Source organism: Martes martes (genome assembly GCF_963455335.1).
Source record: "Martes martes genome assembly, chromosome: 8".
In the NCBI taxonomy this organism is placed as follows: domain Eukaryota; kingdom Metazoa; phylum Chordata; class Mammalia; order Carnivora; family Mustelidae; genus Martes; species Martes martes.
Window position 1 is genome coordinate 114,502,588 of NC_137895.1, and position 23,864 is coordinate 114,526,451.

The 23,864-nt window shown below is 42.6% G+C and overlaps 1 protein-coding gene across 1 annotated transcript in view; it reads right to left on the minus strand.

The window, feature by feature from the left end:
• Nucleotides 1-23,864, minus strand: part of SVIL (supervillin) — a 149,724-nt gene that overhangs the window by 80,527 nt on the left and 45,333 nt on the right. Inside the window, exons 2-6 of the mRNA XM_080810694.1 lie at nt 20,268-20,325; nt 14,519-14,610; nt 5,512-5,569; nt 5,246-5,397; nt 2,054-2,687 (exon numbers count right to left, since the gene is read on the minus strand). Coding sequence (XP_080666820.1) covers nt 2,054-2,687; nt 5,246-5,397; nt 5,512-5,519 — 794 coding nt within the window. The 5' untranslated portion in view covers nt 5,520-5,569; nt 14,519-14,610; nt 20,268-20,325. The remainder of the gene's footprint in view (nt 1-2,053; nt 2,688-5,245; nt 5,398-5,511; nt 5,570-14,518; nt 14,611-20,267; nt 20,326-23,864) is intronic.

A 23,864-nucleotide genomic window follows, 5' to 3' on the forward strand; every position in this document is an offset into this window, starting at 1 on the left:
TTTAATGCAAAACAATTAAATATCCTTTTGACCTGGAGCACCCAACCAAGTTTTAGTTATTATTACAACTGATTCTGGATCTCACTGAGGATCTATCATACACGATCTAGACGAATAACCCAGATGTCACGTTAACAACCCAAGTTTTCATCATATGGTAATCAGAAATTAGGCTCTGAATTTTCTCCAAACCCATGTAAGCGTAAATCTCGAATTTCCTTTCTAAATTGGATCATCAGGTTTCTTTGACCTGTTTACAAAGCACATGAAGAGTTCGCTTTGATAGACACTAAGGCAAGAACACGTTTTCTACTATGAAATGAAGGTTTCTCAAACAACAGACTTTCATTTCAAAATAAGAGACAAGAGGTCACAGTCCCAAAATTTCAAAAAGCCCAAAGACTAAATCAAAGGCCCTCAGAACCCCATATAAGTTTTTACAGTACTGACTTCTCTAAGAAGTTAACATCTCTAAATATTTTAGTGTGAATGATCAACTAAGTAGGGGAAGGTCTTTGACTTCATAAACATCAATAAATAAAATGATCTGTTTTAGCTGTATTATTGCCACTTAAAGAGGACCACATTACTGCTCTGTCCCAGTGTGAAATAAACAGGAGTATTTCCCAATACTTTCTCCTACCATCACCTTTTTTTTTTTCCTCAAAATAAATTTGCTTGATCCTCACCTCTCCTCAATTCTCCTGGGAAGCTAATGCCTATTTGGACCGAAAAACACACTTAAAAGTCTACCTAGACAACTGTCCCAAACTTTAAAGTAGGATGTTTAAGTAAAGTGCCTTTTGAATATGGTCATCACACTTACTGAATTTAAATATTTAAATTTTACTTAAATTTGAATATTTAAATTTTACTTAGATTTAAGTATTTGAATTTTACTTAGATTTAAATATTTAAATCTTACTCACATTTAGAAATTTCAATTTGATTTAAAATTGGAAATTTAAATCAAATTTAATTTAAATTTGGAAATTTAAGTTTAGGAACAAATATTCTCTTCTGGCATTTGAGTTTCTGATTTTATCCTTTTTCTGATTTTCACAAATGGGAACTGTTGTCTTTGTGTATGACAATTACTCTTAATGACTGAGACTGATCTTTTTAATGAGGTGCTCTTCTTTTTTTTTTTTTTTTAAGATTTTATTTATTTATTTGACAGACAGATCACAATTAGGCAGGGAGGCAGGCAGAGAGAGAGGAGGAAGCAGGCTCCCTGCCCAGCAGAGAGCCGGATGTGGGGCTCGATCCGAGGACCCTGGGATTATGACCTGAGCCGCAGGCAGAGGCTTAACCCACTGAGCCACCCAGGCGCCCCTGAGGTGCTCTTCTATACAGCTGTTTCTCAGCATGTTGATATACTTGCATAGCTATCGGAGACGATTATATTCAAGCTATACTGCAGTCATTTGTCATACCCTAAACTGAGACCCTTCCACTGTGTTAGTGGTGGTCCTTCTGCTTTGTGATTTTACATGACACCAACAAAAACAATCACTAAGAAGTTTGGGGTATAATGGGGCACCTGGGTGGCTCAGTCATTAAGTGTCTGCCTTCAGCTCCGGTCATGATCCCAGGGTCCTGGGATCGAGCCTGGCATCGGACACCCTCCTTGGTGGGAAGCCTGCTTCTTCCTCTCCCACTCCCCCTGCTTGTGTTCCCTCTCTCATTGTGTCTCTGTCTGTCAAATAAAACCTTAAAAAAAAAAGTTTTGGGTATAATTCTAGAGAAACACATAAAGGAAAAGACAATTATTAAAAGCATATAAGAAACCCATAAAAAGAAGGATCCTGAAGTGAGACTCCCATGAAAGTGTCCCCATGACACTTGTTCAGCTTATCATTTTTGTAAAAAAGAACTGAAGCTTCTTGCTTGGGCAGAACCTGTTTTGATACTGCAGAAATTTAAAAAACCCTATCTTACCTATTTCCGCCACCAGCAGAACCCCCCACAGAAGACCAAGAACACCCAGACCCTGATGCAGGGGAGGCAAAGCAAAGATGGTAACACAGCCCAGAGCGGGCTCAATGCTTACCTGGCTCGGGCCTCAGGAGGGAGTGGCAGGTCACCAGCAGAGTGGCTCGGGGAGGCCGGTGGCCGAGGCGAGGAGAGGGACACGCTGTGCATTTGCTTTGGGGACCTTGGCACTTCACTGAAGGCACAGTCTCGCCCAGGGAACGGAAAGGATGAGGAACTCTCAACCGTGGGGGCCAGGTCACGGGCCTGCCCAGTGGTGCTAGGCTCCTGACCCCGTCTTTGGTTTTCCACATTGAGCAGCACCTCGGTGTCCGAAAGCCCATCGCCCCCGGAGAGGGCATAGTCCTTGGAGTACAGAGAGCTTGAATCTTTGCCTGGCTCAGCCTGTCTGTCACCTTTCCCTCCCCTCTTGTCAGCAGCATCGGCGTCCTTCCTGGACTTGGTGTATCGGGACGGCGATTCGGAGTCTGCTTCGGAATCCAGCGCTATCCCGTATTTCTCGGCCAGCTGCCGTCTCCTTTCTGCTTTGTACCGCGCGATTCTCTCCGCTTTGGACTCTAGAGCCTGGGTGTCCATGAGACCTGAGCCACAGGAGGGGTCAGCATGGATGCCCGAGGTTTCGGTGCAGAGTTTGGAGCGGGTCTGCTTTTCCACTGAGGAATCCGAAGTGTCCTCCTCTTCATTGGACCGGCCTACAAGGGGACCACACAGGGGACATGGACAGAGTTCAAGAACAGATGCGCATTGACTGCACTCTGTTCTGTGCACAGATGTGAATTTTTCCAACTGCAGCCACATGCTTGGTACAGAAAATGTCTAACATTGAAAACATAGGAAGGTAAAACTCCAAATCACCAATAATCACTAATATATAATAATAAATAATAAATTGACAATTTGCCAAACATTTCTATATATTCCTTCTAGTCTTTTATAAGATTGATTTCTTTTCTCCCATATAAAATAATTTATGTTTTATATACCACTGATGTTCTGTATAAAACATTTTCTTATATTCGGAAGTCTTTTTTTAAAGACATTCTTTAAAGCTTTGTATTCTACTCAACTTGTATTCTACTCAACTAATTTAACCCTTCTCATATTCCTGGGCATTTGCATTGTTTCCAATATTTTTTTCATTGTTTCTAACTTTTAATCAGTCTGATTTTCTGACTACTATCACAACAAATAATGGTATAATTGCTTTATCAAAAAGTGTATCATTTTAAGAGACTTGCTAGACTGTCAAGTTGATTTCTATAAAGTTCGCGTCAATTTATACTTGAACCTGCAATATATGTTCGCTTGCAAACATTAAATGTTCATTTCAAAAATTTCCTTTGATTACTAGAAAAAAGAGAATTTGTGCATTTTTCAATTATTAGTATTTGTATTACTTTTTTCTTTTCTGGAATATCTGATGAAGCTTATTTAAGCTCTATGTACTATTGATTCATAGTGTCACTTTTATTGGTTTACATGCATTTTTTTTGAGACTATGAACCTTAATCTCATTCATGAGTATTTCAAACTTGTTTAATATTCTGTGACATCTACATGGAAGATTTTCTTTGGAGTACAGATGTGAATTCTTATGTGGTCAAGTCAATTGACCTGGTCATTTGTGATTTCTCAAGCTGTTTCTGTGTCCTTGCCCATTCAGTGTGCATGAAATATTCACCTGTTTTCATGTTTTTAATTATTTTCTTAAAGTTAATCATGTGATTAATTGGGACTTATTTTTGTGTTTCGTATAAGTGAGAAGAGGTCAATGAACCCTTCCCTACTGCACAATAACCTATTTTCCCAGTACCATTTTATTAAATAAGTCTTCCCTTTCTCATGAATATGTGATATTTAAATTATAATATATAGATTCACATTTTACATACATGAGGGTTTATTTCTGGCTACAAATTTTGATACTCTATTCTTGATTCTCAAGTCATTTTTAAAAATCTTACTTCTCTAGCTTTCTGGCCATAGAAGATCAGGAACTCTAGGTAAGTGACATGATCACATCACAAAGTGAGATCAACAGCCCTAAGGAAGAAACCAGAAAACACTGGCTACAAAAAGCAGCAGCACAGAGCTGCAGAGCCAGGGACGGGTTGAGAAGAACAGCCCCGTATGGGCCATCCTCTTCCAAGCCCAAGCTGAATATTTCATATTCCTAACATTGACAGTTACCAAAAAAAGTTAAGTCACATTTGAAATATGGTTTAATATGAAATACACATGCAATACATTTAAAATGACATGTAAATTATTTACATTAAAATAATTTAAGTAGAATGTTTGTTGCATTAACACATAGACTAAGAACCCTAACCACTCAAAGGTCCAGGTTCATTTTAAATTGCTCCCTGCTGCGAGCGACCAGGCTCTGTGCTGGGCACCTGGGTATTCTATTTAAAGGAGTCTCATTCAGTCCTCTAAGAACTCTTACTGAGAATGGAGACAGCAGGTCCTGTGCCAGCACCCTGACGGGGCCAAGAGGGAGATGTTGTTCCTGCCCTCTAGGGGTCCCAGGAGGGAAGGGGGAGTGAAATGATGTCATCAATTTCCCAACAGTGTGCCAAGAGGAACTATTTCTTCCTGCTATGATCCCAGAAGACCACACCTGTGAGATGGGGCAGAGTTGACATATGTGTCATTGCAGTGTTTCACAAATGACGTGTATTTTTTTTTAAGATTTTATTTATTTATTTGATAGAGATCACAAGTACGCAGAGAGGCAGGCAGAGAGAGAGGAGAGGAGGAAGCAGGCTCCCTGCTGAGCAGAGAGCCTGATGTGGGACTCCATCCCAGGACCCTGAGATCATGACCTGAGCCAAAGGCAGAGACTTAACCCACTGAGCCACCCAGGCGCCCCAAATAACATGTATTTAATAAGTAAGTACATCTCGGGGCGCCTGGGTGGCTCAGTGGGTTAAAGCCTCTGCCTTCGGCTCAGGTCATGATCCCAGGGTCCTGGGATTGAGCCCCGCATCGGGCTCTCTGCTTGGCAGGGAGCCTGCCTCCCCCTCTCTCTGTGCCTGCCTCTCTGCCTACTTGTGATTTCTGTCTGTCAAATAAATAAAAAAAAAAAAAAAAAATCTTAAAAAAAAAAAAAAATAAGTAAGTACATCTCCACAATTCACTTTTGTGGACTATCTCATTTTCCTTCCAATGCCACTGGTTAAAGAAGGCAGCATGGACCATCTCGGGCAGCCTGCGTGACGGCAAGCCACCAGACTAGCACGCTCACCGGTGTGGGGGCTGGCCGGGTCTGTGGCTCGCATGTATCTAGGCGTGTCTTCCTCCAGCAGGCGATGAGTCACTAAGCCTGTGCAGCTCTGCAGCAGGATGGGCTGCGTGTCCGTTTCGATTCCTTCGAGGCGCCTGGCAATTCTTTCTTTTCTGTGCAGGGCACCAAAGACAGGCCTCGTGAGCCATGGAAAGCAGTTCTCAGGGAAAGTGAATACTGCTCACCAAGCTCTTCTACTTTCTAACGAGGTGCAATCAATTTCTTACCTTTTCATTTCTAAAAATTCTTTCCTCTTTGGTTCAAAGATTTTTCTTAATTCTGCAACTAAAATAAAACAGAAGAATAAAAAGATATTCCAGTTTTCAGTAGTCATGCGTTCATTCACTCATTCATGAGACATATATCTATTGAACTTCTATGTTATCAAACTTATATGTTAATATTGAACTTATTATGTATTACTGAACTTATGTATATAACTTATGTTATAGTATGTTCATTAACATATATTCTTGAACCTATGTTTCTGTTCTTGGATCCCGTGCAGTGTTTTCCTGGAGACTGTCTTCTCTGTATCGTTCCTATTTTAGTATATGTGCTGCCGAAGCGAGCACTGGAGACTGTCTTCTAGTGTGAAAGGGCAGATGCCACATGGGATGTAAACACACACACACACACATCACAGGTTGCGCTAAGAAGTAAAACCATGAGTTCTGTTTCATCCAGGGGAGTCAGAGAAGGCTTGAACATCAGGATCTCTCCAGCAAGCAGATATCTCACTACCTGTCTTTGATTGTTACTACGTTCAACAACGTATTCCGAGTTTTTCGCTATGGGAAACTTCTAACGTCGGCAGAAGCAGAGACCAGTACTAGAGCCCCCACACGCCCATCAGCAAGCCACAACCCCCGTACCTCCCCACACTCCTATTTCACCCTATCATTGAATCTGTAAAAATCTGTGACTAGTGGATCGTGTTTCTAGCCAACCTTAATGGAGCTTTATGGACATTTACTGCGGTTTAGGTTAACACAGATCTAAGCCTCCCCTTACCAGCTTTCGCTGCCAGGAAATGTTAACATTTGTTTCCCTGCTCTAATTTGGGTAGATAGATAAACTAACAACCCTAATTCTCCCGGTAACACCGGATGGGCTGACAAATGTTTGGCTGAGGCTGGGAGGGTCTCATGTGATACTAACTACAAGGATATCACTAAGATGCCAAATAATTGTTTCTTTGGAGAAATGGCCCAATTTGGTGGAGAATAAGGGTCTCTCTTCTCACCACCTCCTCAGCCACGTGAATTCACAAAGGCTCATCTAAGTGGCTCCTGTTAAGGACCCGGGAATACCAGGGAGAAGTGTCACTGACAGCCCTGGGGGTCCAAGGAACTTTGAAAGTTTGAGTCAAAGAAGAAACTCAATGGAGGCATACAAGAATGCTGGAATATTTTTAATTTTCTGTTTTTTTTTTTAAGATTTATTTATTTGACAGAGAGAGAGAGAGAACACAAGCAGGGGGAGCAGTAGGCAGAGGCAAAGGAAGAAGCAGGTTCCCCACCCAGCAGGGAGCCCGATGCTGGACTCGATCCCAGGACCCTGGGATCATGACCTGAGCTGAAGGCTAACGCTTAACTGAGCCACCCAGGTGTCCCTTTTTCAATTTTCATTTTTATTTTAAAGTAAATTCTACATCTTGGGCCACCTGGGTGATTCAGCTGGCTAAGAGTCCCACTCTTGACTTTGGCTTAGGTCATGATCTCAGGGTTGTGAGATCCAGCCCTAAGTCGGGCTCCACACTAGACATAGAACCTGCTTAAGATTCTCCCTCTCCCTCTACCCTTCCTCTCCCCAACTCTCTAAAATAATAACAATACAATAAAGTAAACTCTGTGTCCAACATGGGGCTCAAACTCATGGCCTTGAGATCGAGGGTCACATGCTCTACTGACTGAGCCAGCCAGGTGCCCCTAAATTCTGGAATTCAACTTTCAACTGATTTCTATTTTTTTAAAGCTGTCATATTTACTAATGAGTCAGAACCACACACACATACACACACACACACACACACTCCCCTTTTATATTGCCCTTTGACTGTCTTCAGAGACACAAGCCTTGTTTTTATTTATTTTTAAATGATAGCTGCCTTACAATTTTAGTTAGATTGACTTCTGTTGAGATAGTTACATGCAACTAATGAATCATTGAACACTACACCAAAAACTAATGATGTGGGCGCCTGGGTGGCTCAGTGGGTTAAGCCTCTGCCTTCGACTCAGGTCATGATCTCCGGGTTCTGGGATTGAGTCCCGCATTGGGCTCTCTGCTCAGCGGTGAGCTTGCTTCCCCTCTCTCTCTGCCTGTCTCTCTGGCTACTTGTGATCTCTCTCTCTGTCAATAAATAAATAAAATCTTAAAATTAAAAAACTAATGATGTACTATATGTTGGCAAATTGAAATTTAAAAAAAAAAAAAAAGATAGTTGGCTTCAAAAAAGTCTCTCCCTCAGGTGGCTTTCCCAGGAACCAGAGTAGCTGGAGGCAGTGGTATACTTGCTCTGTACTGTCAGTTACAGCTCTGTTTGGAAGACAAGGGTGTAATGGTAATGGTGCCTCTGCCATGTTACCTTTTGAGGAAGCTTGACTAATACTAGCTTCCCAATTAATCAAATTAGCTCCAGCAAGATTATGGTGATAAAACTTTAATGACTGGTAGTGCATATTTTGAAAATATTTCCAAGGATGAGATAAACCAAAGAGTATCAATTAACTATTTAAACCCCAAGAAGAGCAAGCGGCCATATTTTTCCTAAGAGCGTGCCAGAAGCTACTGGAACCAAATTCCAAGTGCTCTGAAAGGTAGGTTTCAGACTCTATGCGTCAAACTCATCACTGAGAAACAGGGTGTCTTAATAAGGTCTTGCAGAACATAACACCATGATGTTTCCTCCACCCAAATTATTTCAACTAGTTATCCTACGGCCTACACGTTGATGTCCTACCCAAATTCATATGTTTAAGTCTTAATCCCCAAAGTGATGATATTAGGAGGTGGGGCCTTTAGGAGACGATTGGCTCTGCCCTCAGGAGTAGGATTAGTGTCCTTATAGAGGAGGCCCCACAAGGCGCTCCCGCCACCCTCCCACCATGTGAGACACAGTGAGAAGTTGGCAGTCTGCAAGACCTAAGAGGGTTCTCACCAGAGCCCAACCATGCTGGGTCCCTGATTCAGCCTCCAGAACTACGAACAACAAATCTGTGCTCTTTAAAAGCCACTCAGGCTATGGTATTTCGGTATAGAAACCCAAATGGACTAAGACAAGATAAGGATAAAAACATTAATTCAACGCACAGAGTATCCTATACCTTCTATTAGACAAAGTTAAGGCATATTTTTTATCCTAATCTGAGACTGAAATCACTTCTAGTTAAATTTTTACATTTTCCTATAGAAATTATACAACTAAAGACATTAAAAAAAAAAACAAGATTCCAGCAGTAGAGTGAAAAAGCTAAGTTGTTTCCTGATGTTCTTTATTTCCCATCTTCTAGAAGGAACGATCACCTAATTGGCAGACTGTGCAAATGGCCCACCCACAACAAAACTATACTTCTCCTTCTACCATTACCTACCTATTTTAGCATGCTACAAAAACTATGATACTATGAGAAGGGAATAGGCTGATGGTCAGAACAGTCATTCATCCCAGGAACTGAACCCTTAGAAGCCTGGGGCAGTGGGAAAAAGGTGGGGGAGGGGGTAACCTAAGTTACCCTACTGTCCACGGTGACCTCTGCCCTCTTCTGGAGAGAACAGGCTGGGCAGCCCACTAGGAAGGCTGTAAGTCTGAGAGCACTTAGCAGCCATTCACGTACACCTCCTCAGGGTCAAGGACTCATCAGCCCGCTCTGAAACAGGTCACAGATCACCACCGGGGTGCTAATGGCCTTTTGAGTGAAAAATTCCTTCATGGAGTCCTGTACCTCAGGACGTTCAGTCTCCTGGGCTCCCCTACCAAATGCCTAATCATCATGAGTTGCCATGATGCAAAGATACTCCCGCTTGTTCCCAAAGCCCCCTGGGGATGGTACTGTCCTGGATTGAGAAGCACGGATCCTAGGACAAAGATGCAAATAAGCAGCCGCGCCCCTGGATGCTGGAGCTCTAGGTTATCCCAATGACAGACACCACCAGCCAGCACCGCACTCTTTTCAACCACACCTAGGTTCAAACCCAAAACCGTTTCAAGCCTCTAACCTATAGTCCTCTAAGATTATTTAGTGAGCAGTGAAATGAGGTCATAAATCAAACCATACTTTAAATGTATCAGCAAGCTAGGGGCACCTGGCTGGCTCAGTCGGTAGGGTGCTCGAATCTTGAACACGGGATGGTGAGTTCCAGCCCCACGCTTGGTGTAGAGATTACTTTAAAATTAAATAAATAAATGTACCAGCAAGTTTATTCATTCTTAGTGGAGACTCACAGTGAATCTTTTAGGGGGAAAAAAAAATCCCTTAAGCAAACATTACCTCTCGGTCAATTCTTTGTAACCAATCTATTTTTCAGTTACCAAGATTTGCTTCATTCCAATAGACATGAGATTACAGGGGAAAGAAATGATGTGGAAGACAAACGAAGACAAGAGAGAAGCTTCCTTTCCCAAGTCTATAATTTAAAAGTAAAATTAGTAAAACAAACATGCAATATAATTACTCTAGTATCTCTATTCCATGGGAAAACACTTCAGTTGTAGAAAAGAGATTAGGTTTTATTTGAATTGCTGATGTGTGCACATTTTTTGGGACCCTTTCCCGGAAAAAAACCAAAAACAACAACCTCTTCTGGGCTCTTGCAGTCCTCCTTAGGCCCTTTGGTTGGAAGTTCTGGTCAGGTTTATCATAAAGCATAAAAGGGGCTGATACTAAGAAATCACAGAAGTCATCCCAGCTGTGGAAATCTATGTTGCCTCCATTCTTTCACCCCTAAAGCACTACCACAGTTATGGTCTGGAAGATAGTGTTGAATACAATTTGTTACTGTTCATGATCTACCAAAAGCGGTCTTGTCTTTACTATTATTATATAATTTCAGACTTACAGAAAAATTGAGACATAATGTATTTACAGTTTACTATATTTATTTTTATCCTTTTCCACAGGCATATTTACATGTGTTATGTGTGTATACACATGCATGAATGTACACATATGTGCATATAATTTTTTTAAAGACTTATTTATTTTAGAGAAAGTATGAGAGTACGAGTGGGGGGCGGGGCTGGAGGGAGATAGAGAGAGAGAATCCCAATCAGGCTCCACACCCTGTGCAGAGCTGGCCATGGGGCTCCATCCCATGACTCTGAGATCATGACCCGAGCCAAATCCAAGTGTCAGATGCTCAACCGACTGAGCTACCCAGGCCCATCTACATATTAATTTTTCTGAACTATTCAAGAGTAAGTTGCAACACGATATCCCTTTATCTCTAAATTTATCAGTGTATATTTCCTAAAAACAGGAAATAAGAATGTTTTTTTAATTGGATAAAGCTGAGACGCCTGGGGGGCTCAGTTAAAGGCAGCTGTCTTCAGCTTGGGTTGTGATTCCGGGGTGCTGGGATCGAGCTCTGCATGGGACTCCTTGCTCAGTGGGGGCCTGCTTCTCCCTCTCCTTCTGCCACTCCCCCTGCTCGTGCTCTCTGTCAAATAAATAAATAAAACATTAAAAAAAAATAAAACAAAATTGGATTAAGCAGCTATAATTCAGCTGACTGTATGCTGTGGTGTAAAGCATACCACTCATAAATGGTTCAGGTAACAGTAATAGTAATCATTGTATAATACAGATCGAAACAGGTGCTGTTGATCTAATTTCCATTGTAACGAATTTTCTACTTTGCCTTCAAGTACATTAAAACTGTGACATATACTAAATTATTCCTCATCGCACCTGCTATCTTAGCCTGCTGCCCTCCTCTGAGTAATTCCAAACAGTGCTTCTGTGCCAACAAAGATTCTATGAGTCTATTTCTTTAGTTTTGTTTTTTTTTTTTAAAGATTTTATTTGTTTATTTGACAGATCACAAGTAGGCAGAGAGGCAGGCAGAGAGAGAGGGGGGAAGCAGGCTCCCTGCTGAGCAGAGAGCCTGATGCGATTTGGGACTCGATCCCAGGACCCTGAGATCATGACCTGAGCCGAAGGCAGTGGCTTAACCCACTGAGCCAACCAGGCGCCCCATCTTTAGTTATTTTTGAAGGGAATCAGACAGTCATTTTCTGAGTCAGGTAACTGAAAGGCAATTGACATCAGGGCTATCATACTTTACAAAGTTATTTAACTTGCCTAACATGCTTTATCATAATATATAATGCCAATACCCAGCATAATGTGGTCTACTGGGTAGTTTTCTTGGGCAACACTGTTTCTTTAATTAGCCCTGAGAAACAGGCTTTCTGGTAAAATTATTGTTGAGTTCAGGCGTCCAAACCCAAGTACAGTAGAATCTTCCAAAGAAATATAAGTAGCAGAGGACTGCCAAGAACACCTCCCTCCCACCCTGCACTTGACAAGCTAAGAGCACAGCCCAGACCCAGAAAGTCCTGAAAAGGGATCGGACTTCCAGCACTTTAATTTTCACACTTGGATGGTAGCCACTAATACAAAGACAAGCAGCTTATAAAATCAGAGATTACAAAACTAGAGGACTAAGGGGGGTGGTGAGGGCTGAGAAGTGTGGGATTTCTTTTTGGGGATAAGGACAATGTTCCAAAGCAGACTATGGTGATGGGAGCACAGCTCTGTGGATATGCTAAAAGCCACTGACCTGTATACTTTGGATGGATGAATTACAGACTGCTTGAATTATATTTCAAGAAAGCTATTAAGAAAGTAGACTAATATATTTGGTCCATTTCATAATGCGTAAGTGGAAAAACTATTTTAATATCATCATCTTTACAGAGGTAAAGATTTTTAACCCTTGGATAACTTGTTTGTGATACACAGTTAAAGGAAACCCCCTTAGAGAAAAAGTCAATGATCATTTTAATGCTCAATTTCACAAAAGCAAGAATTCCTCACTAAATGACCAGAAACTTCTGTAAATGTATAAACAGACATAAAACTCTATGCCATGAAAACGGTTGTAATCAATTCCTACTTTCACCATTATATCGCCAAGACCTGACAGAATCATTAAAATATTTAAGATGGAGAAGTGAGATTAGAGGTCATACGTGGGTCTTTCCAAATTCGGGTCTTTCCCGAATTCGTAAAGTACAGAACGTAAAATAAGACTGCGGAATTTACATGAAATTCAGGAGGGGAGGGGTTCGGATACTTTTAAAGCACGTTTTGAAGATCTTGTGAATTTAGAAACATAAATCTGATTAATACATGGTATTATCTTTCATTTGTGAAAAAGTAAGTTTCCATCACCAATTATGATACATTTCTTTTTTTTTTTTTTAAGATTTTATTTATTTGAGAGAGAGAGAGAGAGAGGGAGAGAGCACAAGCAGGGGAAGAGGCAGAGGGAGAGGGAGAAGCAGGCTCCCTGCTGAGCGGGGAGCCCGATGTGGGTCTCGATCCCAGGACACCAGGATCATGACCTGAGCCAAAGGCAGCCGCTTAATCGGCGGAGCCACCCAGGTGCCCCTATGATACATTTTCTAATGAAACTGGTTAATCAACTTAATGTGTTCTTAAATTTTGGCACATATGGAGTTACAAGCTGTTGAACCTGAAAGGAACCTTGCATCTCATATACCGTTTCTAATTTTTCTGACCCTAATATTGCACATACTGTTGCTCATCAAGGAAAGGACCATGGCAGACAAAGAGGATGAGTGAAACAGCTTTTGCTACAGAACTTTGCCTAATCAGTCCAATCTTCTAAGTTCCTGCTCAAATCAATCTGTTCACCCTTGAACTTTGCTTGGACCATCTTCCCAGATTGTAAGCTTGGCTCAGATTCACCAGAGCTGCTTTGTCTTTCACAGAGTCTAAAAAATCGGAAGGCCCTTTCCATGTCACGCCACTCAGGCGGGAACCCGCAGCATGTCTCCTTCCCATGGAAGCCCACGACCTTCCTTGAACGGCCAACGGCAGTGAATGAGATGGCGATGCAGCCCATATCATCCACAGGTCCCATGAACTATCAGAACTGTCTCTCTCCTATGAAATCTCATCTGCTTCCGTGTAATTGAACATAGTATTCTCGTCTGGGGCCTCCGGGACAACACGGAGTAAGTCTGTATTTCAGTTGACAGTTTTCTAAGTGCTTGAAAATTGCAAAATGTCTCTGTTTAAATTGTATCCACAAGGCCAAATCTCTGGGGTGCTTCAAATACCCATCCTCGTCAGACTTTGTCTAAGCACATCACCTATTCAATTCCTCAGGCTGTACGCCCATGTATCAGTGGGCCTTTTAAACTAGATTTAGTTTCTATTAAAAGAATATTTTTTCTGGTCTCATCTCTTTTGGGTTTGATCTCATGTTTGTTTGTTTGTTTTCTTTCAGAGGACAAAACAGAAAAAAAAAAAAATCTGACCTTCCACCAAAACCTGTTTCTTCTGAAGTAAGGGTTACACAGTGGATTTGGGATGAAGGCAGTTTGCGAGCTGGTACGCCCCTCTGCCAGTGTTAGAGTGGGGGGACACGAAGATCCGGTTAACGTTTATGTCATTTCTCAGGCAAAACACAGGGAGTAGCGGGCTCATGGCAGGTGCGAATGTTTTACTGCGCTTGTATCTTTACCAATGAAAACACGAATTCACAGAACACGTGAGTGCCTACCTGGGGAAAGAGATGTGGGAGGTACAGGTGCCCTGGAAGCCCAGTGTGCTGCCTAGCAAGGAGCTCTAAGATACTCAGTGCAAAGGCACCAGCAAAGCACCAAGAGGCGGAGGGAATGGACAGAGTGGACAGAGTAGATAAGGGCTTATGAACAACACTCACTGCCCCTGGAGAAGATGAGAGGTAGGAGAGATGACGTGGGTGGATTCTATGCTGGCTCTGTCACCCTCCCCACCCAGCCTCCAGGGAATTCCCGAAGACGGCTAAAATGAATGAGAAAGGACACGGAGAAAGGTGCAGATGAAACACGCAAGAAGAGAGCTACCTTCATTAAGGTTAATTCTTGCAACAGGCAGAAAGGAACACAAAGGAGGGTATACACTGGACCTTCGGAATGAATTCCCCTCAGAGAAAATCAGGTGACACAATACTTATGTGCCGGGACACTGGTCAACCATTTAGAGAAAGTCTCACCTTTCGGAAGTGCAGTTAAAATCTTAGCATCGATTCTTCTTCTGTGGTTAGCAAGCTGTTCTTTCTCTTCAAGCCAGAACTCTTTCTGAAAGCTAAAAATTAAATTGTGCCGTTAATAATGTTTAAAGTCAATGTGAATCAAGATATATGATGTTAAGTGAAAAAAATGCAAAACAAGAGTTACGTGACTGTTATACATAGTGAAATACGTGTATGTGGATTACAAGTAAAGAGTTTTATTTCAGGGAATTAAATGCTAGCTTTTTTCATTTATTTATAGTCATGTCACTAAAACTTTTTTGTGTAACGGAAGAATTACGTCAGCATAGGCAGGTGGCATGGCGTCAGGGGTAACAACATGGCGAAGCCACGAGTTGGACGCCTAGGTTGGGACGGCCACTCTCTTCTACAGCCACTCACCAAGAGCTGGGGAAGCTTGGATTAATCGCTCAACCTTTCTGTGTTCGTCTCTTCCTCAGAAAATCAGCAACATGTCTAGGATATGTACATGCTTTCCTCCAGGGCTGAAATTACAGTAAAGTAACAAATGCCTTCAAACAACTAAGAAATCAAAGCATGGTGAGTAGGTCTGAAAGGCTCATGAAGACCTGCCTTGGGATACACAGGAGGAAATGAAGGGGGAAAGAATAAGGAATTAAGCACTATGTACTTTTCTTCTCTAACGAGGCATACTGCAGGTATAATCTTAATTATCTGCATGAGACTCGGTGAGGCCTGAACTGCTCAGGGCTGTGCTGGGAAAGGTTTAACAGTGGGCTCCTTCCTCTTGTTCTCCCACCCGCTTCCCCTAAGCATGTGCTTTGCAGTCTTTGCTGATGGTGTCAATACTCCCACCATAGCGCATGCACTCGCTCTCACAAGGCAGTGCGAGCCAGCCCCAACACACCACTGGCACTATCGTCATCCCTGGTTTGCAGATTAGGAAGCTGTTACATGGTTTGCCCAAGGACGAGACACCAATCTAGGGGCCCCCAGGCGGCACACACCAACACCATGGGCCTCCGTGGGAGCATGTCTGGGGTTGTGCAAGACCGCAGAGCTGCCGCCATGCAACAGGAAGAAAACTTGGCATGAAAACAGGAGAACTAATATTCTTCAGTGATAGGATCACCTCCAGAGAGGTGAACGACAGCCTTGCAAAGGCTGAACATCAGTGCAAAGTTGACCCTCCCCAAGGGCTTGTTCTCCATTTGCATTTCCATTCTGCAGGGATGCCTGTCCATAGGGGTCCCAGGGGGACTAGATTGAGGAAAGTTCTGTGCATACCAGGTAAGTGGGACACACAAATCATCTACATCCCACCCATCAATTCAATTTCAAGTAGCTGGCGCAAGATCCAAGAGAGGGGACAGATCTATCTTCTAGAACCAAGTTCATCTGAAACCTTTCTTATTGCTGATAAATGTGGTAGGGCTTATATTCATAAATATGACTGCCATGTATTCATATTATTTCATAAAAAGTCTTGAGAATAAGTAGTCATTATAAACCACACTCCAAATGGCTTGAAGACTCTAGAACACCTGCTTAGGTCAGAAATGTGGACTTGGCACTGACTTCTAAACAGCGATCATGATGCAGTGACAAGTCTTCTTCAGTATTTTATTCAGATTTACGACTTAGTATAAACCAACAGAATCACATAACTGTAGAAGTATAGCCACTGAGAGAATGGCATGCTATTGTCATCGGTTATTCAGCTACTTGTGTAAACATCTGGATAAAGTTCTGTACTTTCTTCGGGAAACGAAAATCTCAGGAAAAGAACTCTCTACAAAAACAAAAATGGCCCAATCCTGGAAATATTCAGTTTCTCAGGCCACTGACCTTAGGGGACAAAGACTATCTCGTATTTTCAAACATAAATACCTGCATGCTTCTGTTTCCCCCCTTTTTTGTGTGCTTATCAAAAAGCCGCTAATGAAGACTGAGAAACTCCTCCCCAGTTAAACGTTTTTTTCTGAACTTCTGCAGTGGGGTTTCCAAGTCAGCCTCAGACAGTTCTTGCGCTTACCTTCTTCAAACAAGCTCTGAGAGTGTCAGTACCCATAAGAAGGGCAGCCTTTTCCCAGCTGGTCAGAAACCAGTGCAAAACCCAAGCACTGTCAGGAAAAGCTCTCGTGGCTCCTAACACGGTTTACTGTAAATGCAATTTACTCTACCCAAGTTCCCTCCTCTCCAGCCTACCTGAGTCCTGCTCCTGGTTCTGGGTCTCAGTTTAAGGTCAGTTCCTCAAGGAAGAAAGTCCCTGACCCCGTGCCCGTCCCACCGCACACCAAATCTATATTATGTACCTCTGTTGTTTTCTCTCACGGTATCCTGGTTTCTTATCTGTAGAACATGGGGCAAGTGTCTTATTTCAATTATTGATTTATAGGGGTGCCTGGGTAGCTCAGTCAGTTAAGCCTCTGACTCATGGTTTCAGCTTAGGTCATGATCTCAGGGTCGTGAAATTGAGTCCCCCATCAGGCTCTGTCCTGAGTGTAGAGCCTGCTTAGGATTCTCTTTCTCCCTCTGCCCCTTCCTACCACATGAGAGCCCATACACTCTCTCTCAAAAAAAAAAAAAAAAAAAAAAAGATTCTGGAACATTTGTGAGTGAGTAATCCCTTCTGATCATCTTCTAATGGCTAATAAAACACAAATACTCTGGGGTACCTGGGTGGCTTAGTCCTTAAGCGTCTGCCTTCAGCTCAGGTCATGATCCCAGGGTTCTGGAATCAAGTCCCGCATGGGCTCCCTGCTCAGCAGGAAGCCTGCTTTCCCTCTTTCACTCACCCTGCTTGTGTTCCTGCTCTCTGTCAAATAAATAAATAAAATCTTAAAAAAAAAAAAGAAAGAAACCACACAAATACCCTCCTTTAATTTTTTTGAGTCAGAGGCACCAAGCAGTGTGACTGGTGGAGCCCAAGCCTCCCTCACACAATGGGGGCCTCCAAAGCACTGAGCTCCGTGCGCTCCATGGCACTCTCTTAGTGGACCATCAGCCCTGGGACACGGGCTCTCTGCCTGACAAGCTCTGTAGACACGGGTGGGTGGCCACAGCTCAACCAAAAGCATAAGTCTGTATTTCAGTATAAAATATATAACCCTCCATATATAGCTAACGTAAATGCTACAGTCTTGACTTTTGACTTGTATTTTAAAAGTGTCTGCTATTAAGCAGCACCTTTTGTATTTTTTATATATCTTCATCTCCTCTGAAATAGTGCTCTCTCAGGACGAGATTTTTCATACCCTACCTCCTTCCCTCTGCTTCAATAATCTAAGAAGACATTGCTCCCTGCCTCCACAATTTTTTTAATGTGTCCCATTAACCTACTTAAATGTCAACAGTAGAAACAAGGGGAAACTTTGGCAGAGTGAGGACAGGATTTTCTGTAGTTACTAGCGTCTGTCTTTGACAAAATGGGGCTACACCATGACAGTGATCAGTCAGCACCCACGCTGGGAAAGGCTCCCTCCTATCTGTTCACTCTTCTACTGTTGTTCACATTACAAGACACAAGAGATCAAAGTCTACTACCTCCTCTTTGTACTTCTGGCGTCTGGTTGACCAGAATGCTCTGAAGGAGGCAAGTGCCTCCATCTCCAGCCGATTTTACTCCAGTTCCGTGGGCAGGAGGCCGTCATTTGCATGGATCCAGAGGACCTACCGCCCACCATTTTAGAGCGGCTGTGTCCCTCCGAATCTGCTTCCGCTGAAATGTCTGACCTTCTAGTTCATGCTACTGTTCTTAAATAAGCAACGCTTTCCTCTTCTTCCTCTTGCACACTCACTTACCAGCTCTACTACCGCTCTACCAACCTGCCAGGCACATACTGGGAACTAAGCTACTCTGGTCTGAACATCTTTATCCCCCAGATTCAGGTGTTGATATCCTAACCCCCAAACGTGATTCGACGAGGAGGTGGGAACTTTGGAAGGCGATAGGTCATGAGGTAAAGACTTCATGAACGAGAACAATGTCTTTATCTTATAAAAAGAGACTCAGAGATCAACTGTACTTCAATTAAAATAAAACAACTCCTCTGAGAGACCCAGTGATCTCTCTAGCCCGTTCCACCAAATGAGGACACAAGAAGTTGGCCCTCTCCAACCTTAAAGGGGACCCTCACCCCATTATGCTGGCCCCCTGATCCCAGACTTCCAGTCTCCAGAATTGTGAGAAAGAAACTTGTGCTGTTTATAAGCCATCCAGTCTAGAGTATTTTGTTATAGTAGTTGGAACTCACGAAAGTGTAAGCCTTAGATTCTATCAAAAACATGGCAAAGATGAGAAATACGGGAAACTGTGTGAAGCCCCAGAAATATAAGATTTCCTGAGTTCAATAAGACACACAACCTTACCGATGACCCTGGCTCATTACTGCTCTTGTTGGCCTGATACTAAGACATGGATCAAATCCACCAAGGCTTTATCTCCTCTAATGTGCTCACAAGATCGATTTTGCCATTTTCAGGGCAGGGCAGGGGCCAGTCTCAGCCTGATGAGAACAGCTATTTATTCAATGCCATTGAAATGCAAACCCTTTATAGTAAAGAAACGATGTCATACATGATACATTAGGAACGAAAGCCTCTGAGTGGAATGCAGGGTAAATCAGGGTTGGGTCCTTCTACCATCACCAAGTGTAGACTGGGATTGATGCAAATCTCAAATTCTATCAGGGACAGTGATGTACTAAGAAACATCTGGGATACAGCTATCTGGTTTGGCACAAACTTTAATTTTTACGAGAGCTTAAATGAATGATTATGTACCACAGAGTCTCAGCACGTTAGGTAAATTGAATCAGTGCCCATAACACCTTATAGTCAAGGGAAATGAAGTTCAGAATGATTAAAAGACCTCACTGGGGGATGCCTGGGTGGCTCAGTGAATTGAGCGTCTACCTTCGACTTGGGTCATGATCCCAGGGTCCTGGGATCGAGTCCCGCATTGGGGGTCCCCCTGCTCTGTGGGAAGCCTACTTCTTCCTCCCCCTCTGCCTCTGCCTGCTGCTCCCCCTGCTTATGCTCACTCACTCTGTCCAATTAAAAAAAAATTTTTTTTTAAATCTAAAGAAAAAAAAAAAGAGACCTCACTGGACAGATGGATTAGTTGGGGGTGGGGAGGGAAGGAGGGAAGAAGGAAGGATGGAAGGAAAGCACAAGGCTAAAGTTTCTCTTAAAAAATCAAAAGCTCTCTTGGGCGCCTGGGTGGCTCAGTGGGTTAAGCCTCTGCCTTCGGCTCAGGTTGTGATCTCAGGGTCCTGGGATGGAGTCCCGCGTTGGGCTCTCTGCTTGGCAGGGAGCCTGCTTCCTCCTCTCTCTCTCCGCCTGCCTCTCTGCCTACTTGTGATCTCGCTCTGTCAAATAAATAAATAAAATCTTAAAAAAAAAAATCAAAAGCTCTCTTCCTTGATGGACAGACTGCAAAAGAACATCCCACACTTAGAGGCAGGTACAAGAAAGAAAAGATAATAGCCCTTTACAGGTTCAAAATTTTATCTGATCTGCAAATAGATCATGTTCCCATAAACAGCATTAATGAATCCAAAAAAAATCTTTTTTGGCTGAATGTACTATTAGGTCAGCTTGCTTCAGACATTTTAATAAATCAAACTTTGGGGAGAAAACATACCGCCAAACATTCAAACTCATGAATTAGGAATTTAGGAGAATAATTCTAAAAGCTACCACAGATCTTCAAAATTTAAGATTCCTTGAGCAAAGTTCACTTTACCTTGAAACTCTTCTTTGACTTGGTAATCCAACGAAGCTTAACTTTTTCTGGTTGAAATCTAAGGGGAAAGAAATGATGTAACATTGAAATAGCTATACAGTAAGTTTAAAAAAAAAAAAAAGAAAAAGAAAAAACCTCCAATGGAAAAAAAAATTCTCCAAAGCCCCTTTGAACATATCACTTAAGGAAAAGGAAACCATTAACCAGACAAGACATAAGAATACAAAAATGACATCTTTTAGGAATCAAATTCCACAACATGCATTTTACACAGGCAAAGTTTCCTCCTCTCCTGAAATTCAGCCAACATAACTCTGCAGGTGGGGAGGGGGGAATCTGACATAGTTCAATGCTATCATTGAAATTTGTTATAGCTATAAGAATACTCAAAGCAATTAAATACTGAATAGCACAGTTACGTACTCAGGGGAAAAGAAGGCAAAAAAAAAAAAAAATTAAACAATTTCAGTCCAGATAACCAGAAACGGTGAAACTCATCACTGCCTGATATATTCAAGATGCTTTTAAAAGAATGTGTGCGTGGAGGGGTTGGTGAAGAGCCGGGGAACAGGTCCGCTGTTTTTATTGCCTTCATTAAAATCTAAATAATAACAAATCATCAAATTAACTATTTCTTTCTTTATTTTTGAAGACAAGATATGTTTTATGTAAAGACAGGTGGTAACAATCCCACGCAGCAAAAAGACACATCCGGGTGGACCAGTTAATCAAAACCAGGCAGAGACAAATTTATACCAGTCTAATGGCAAGTAATGTTTTACAACTTTTGACACAGTAATCGTTTGTCCACCAAGAAAACCACAAGCAGACCACTTACACAGACTTCTAAGCAAGTGCCTTTTACTGTTTAATATTTGGGGGCAGAAGCCTGAGGAAAAGGAGGTACAAAATGCACCAGATGCTGACATGTCATTAGCCAGCAAAACACATCCAGGAGCCTGGCATTTGGAAATTCTGACCAACTAGAGAGATACAGTAAAATGAAAGGTATAAGGCCAATTCAAGAGCAGAGCTTTTTTCCTAATTATACAAATATCATGTTATATATTAAAAAAAAAAAAAAAAGAGAGAGAGAGAGAGAGAGAGAGAACTCGGTTCGAAAAGCTAGCAAATGTTGTAGAAGAAAATTCCCAAAGCTGAGGCCTATTCGAATCACCTCCTAAGAGTACATCTGTGCTGGAAAAGACTTTGACACAGAATGCCAGAATTTCACATGGGACAGTCAAAATAACTTCAGCATTTCAGCCCTGTTCAATCAGTGATCATCGGAATCCGCCGGGCCACTCCAGCGGTTCAATGGAAAGCATGCATTTTCCTCTGCACTCAAAGGAAGCCACTACAAAAACAACATTTTGTTCCAAACAGTATCACATGAAGATTTCATAAAAAGACAAACACCACTAGTCTACTGGAAATAATTTAGTATATATAGCGCTCGCTTTAGAAAACTATTTTAGCTAATGCACAGCATATCCAGAACAGGATCCAAAGTTTGGGCATTGGAATTGAATCTGCAATTCTTCTGCATAAAGGCTTTTGTGGTTCAGCAGTATCTCTAACTTACAATAGGGGGAAAAAAAAAAAGGAAAGAAAGAAAAAAACAAAAAGCAACAACCACCACCACCAAACAAAAAACCACCTCACGTATTTCAGCCACAAAATAAGCTAATTTATAAATGCAATTAGATCTTTCAAGTGTCCTTTGAGGAAACTATAACAGGACACAGGAGAATACAAGGGAAACATGGAGGATACGAGGCATTCATCCTGTTAACAAAATAAACCCACAAGTGCAATTCCTATTTCTCCTGCCTTACCTTGTTTCTCAGGGAACCTGAGAGCTCCCAGGCAGCCGGCAAGCTCTGGGTTTCTGAACATGTTGCACACAGAACGTTTAGTCACTCAGTGTGATCCAGAGCCCAGTGCAATCGGCCGCGGCCTGCCGCCCGTCTAAGCAAAACTGGGTTGAGATTTTTCACAGCGCAGGGCTGGAGCAATCAGGCCCTCGTGTCCTTGAAAGTATAGTAAACGCAGAGCAGGAGGCTGCAGGCTGGAACAGCTCAGACCCCGTAATCAGATTACAGGCAGAAATCAGGCCTGTGGCTGCTGAACCAGGCTGCTCTCCACGGATGGGCCATTCCTGATGTTGCCACTTCAAAGCAGGGGCCGAAGCCCAGCTTATGCTCCCGCCACACACACAATACTGCAGCCTAACCCCCACCATGGGGGAGTCCAAAACAACTCCTCCTCGCCCTAAAAATAAACAAAAAGGAGCCATACAGAGACTCCTGATGTACTGGGAAGAGGGGAAGCCGCCTAACGATTCCCAGGCTGCTCCGAGTCTGGCTTTGGCGAAGTTAAATGAAATATTTCACCTAACGGGGAGCCAAAACCCCATCGTTAAGAGTTAAGATTTATGAACAACATATGAGCGAAATTGTGGGAAAAGAAAAGGCAGATATTACTGGAGGCTCAAAAATTTTAATTTGAGACAGAGGCTCTCTGGTTAGGCCTTACCTCTTGGGTTGCCCCCTTTTTATTTCGTTATTTTTTAGAAAATGTCCCCCCACCTATTCCCCCCACAAGTACTGCTCTTTTCCCATCTCCCTTGTTGCACCTTTCCTAGAATGTCACATAGCTGGAGTCACATAGCATGTGGCCTTTTCGGATGGGCTTCTTTCACCGGTAATATGCACCGGAGGGTCCTCCATGGTTTGAGGACTTGACCTCCATGGTTTCCTGGCTTGACGGCTCATGCCTTATCAGTGGTGAATAATATTCCATTGTCTACGCGGACCATAGTCTGTTTACCTGTTCCGCTACCGAATGCTTGCTTCCTTGTTTGGACAACTATGAAGGAAGCCGCTATAAACATCCACGTGCAGGTGTCTGCAGGGACGGAAGTCTTCAACTCCTTCGGGTAAAGACCAACTCCTTTGGGCAAAGTCATGATGCGTGACTGCCGCGTCATATGGTAAATTACTTTTGTAAGGAAGGGCCAGACGGTCCCGGAAAGTGGCTGTACCATTTTGCATTCTCACCAGCAATGTATGAAAGCTCATGCTGTTCCACATCTTTGCCAGCATTTGGTGACGTCCATGTTGGGGACTTTTGTCATTCTGATAGACGCACAGCGGTACTTTACTGTTCTGAGTTTCCCTGATGACATATGACGTGGAACATCTTGTCATATGCTTATTTGCCATCTGTGTATCTTCTTTGGTGAGGTGTCTGCTGAGAGCTTTGGCCCATTTTTTACTCCGTTGTTTTCTTATTGCTGAGTTTTAAGAATCCTTTGTATATTTTGGATAATAGTCCTTTATCAGGTGTGTCTTTTGCAAATATTTTTGCCCAGCCTGTGGCTTTTCTAATTCTCTTGAAATCATCTTTTGCAGGAGTTTTATAATTTTAAGAAGGAACCAGCTTGTCATTTCTTTCTTCCATGGATTGTGCCTTTGGTGTCGTACCTAAAAAGGCATCACCGGGGGCGCTTGGGTGGCTCAGTCTGTTAAGAGTCTGACTCTCGATTTCCGCTCAGGTCATGATCTCAGGGTCGTGAGATCAAGCCCCACGTTG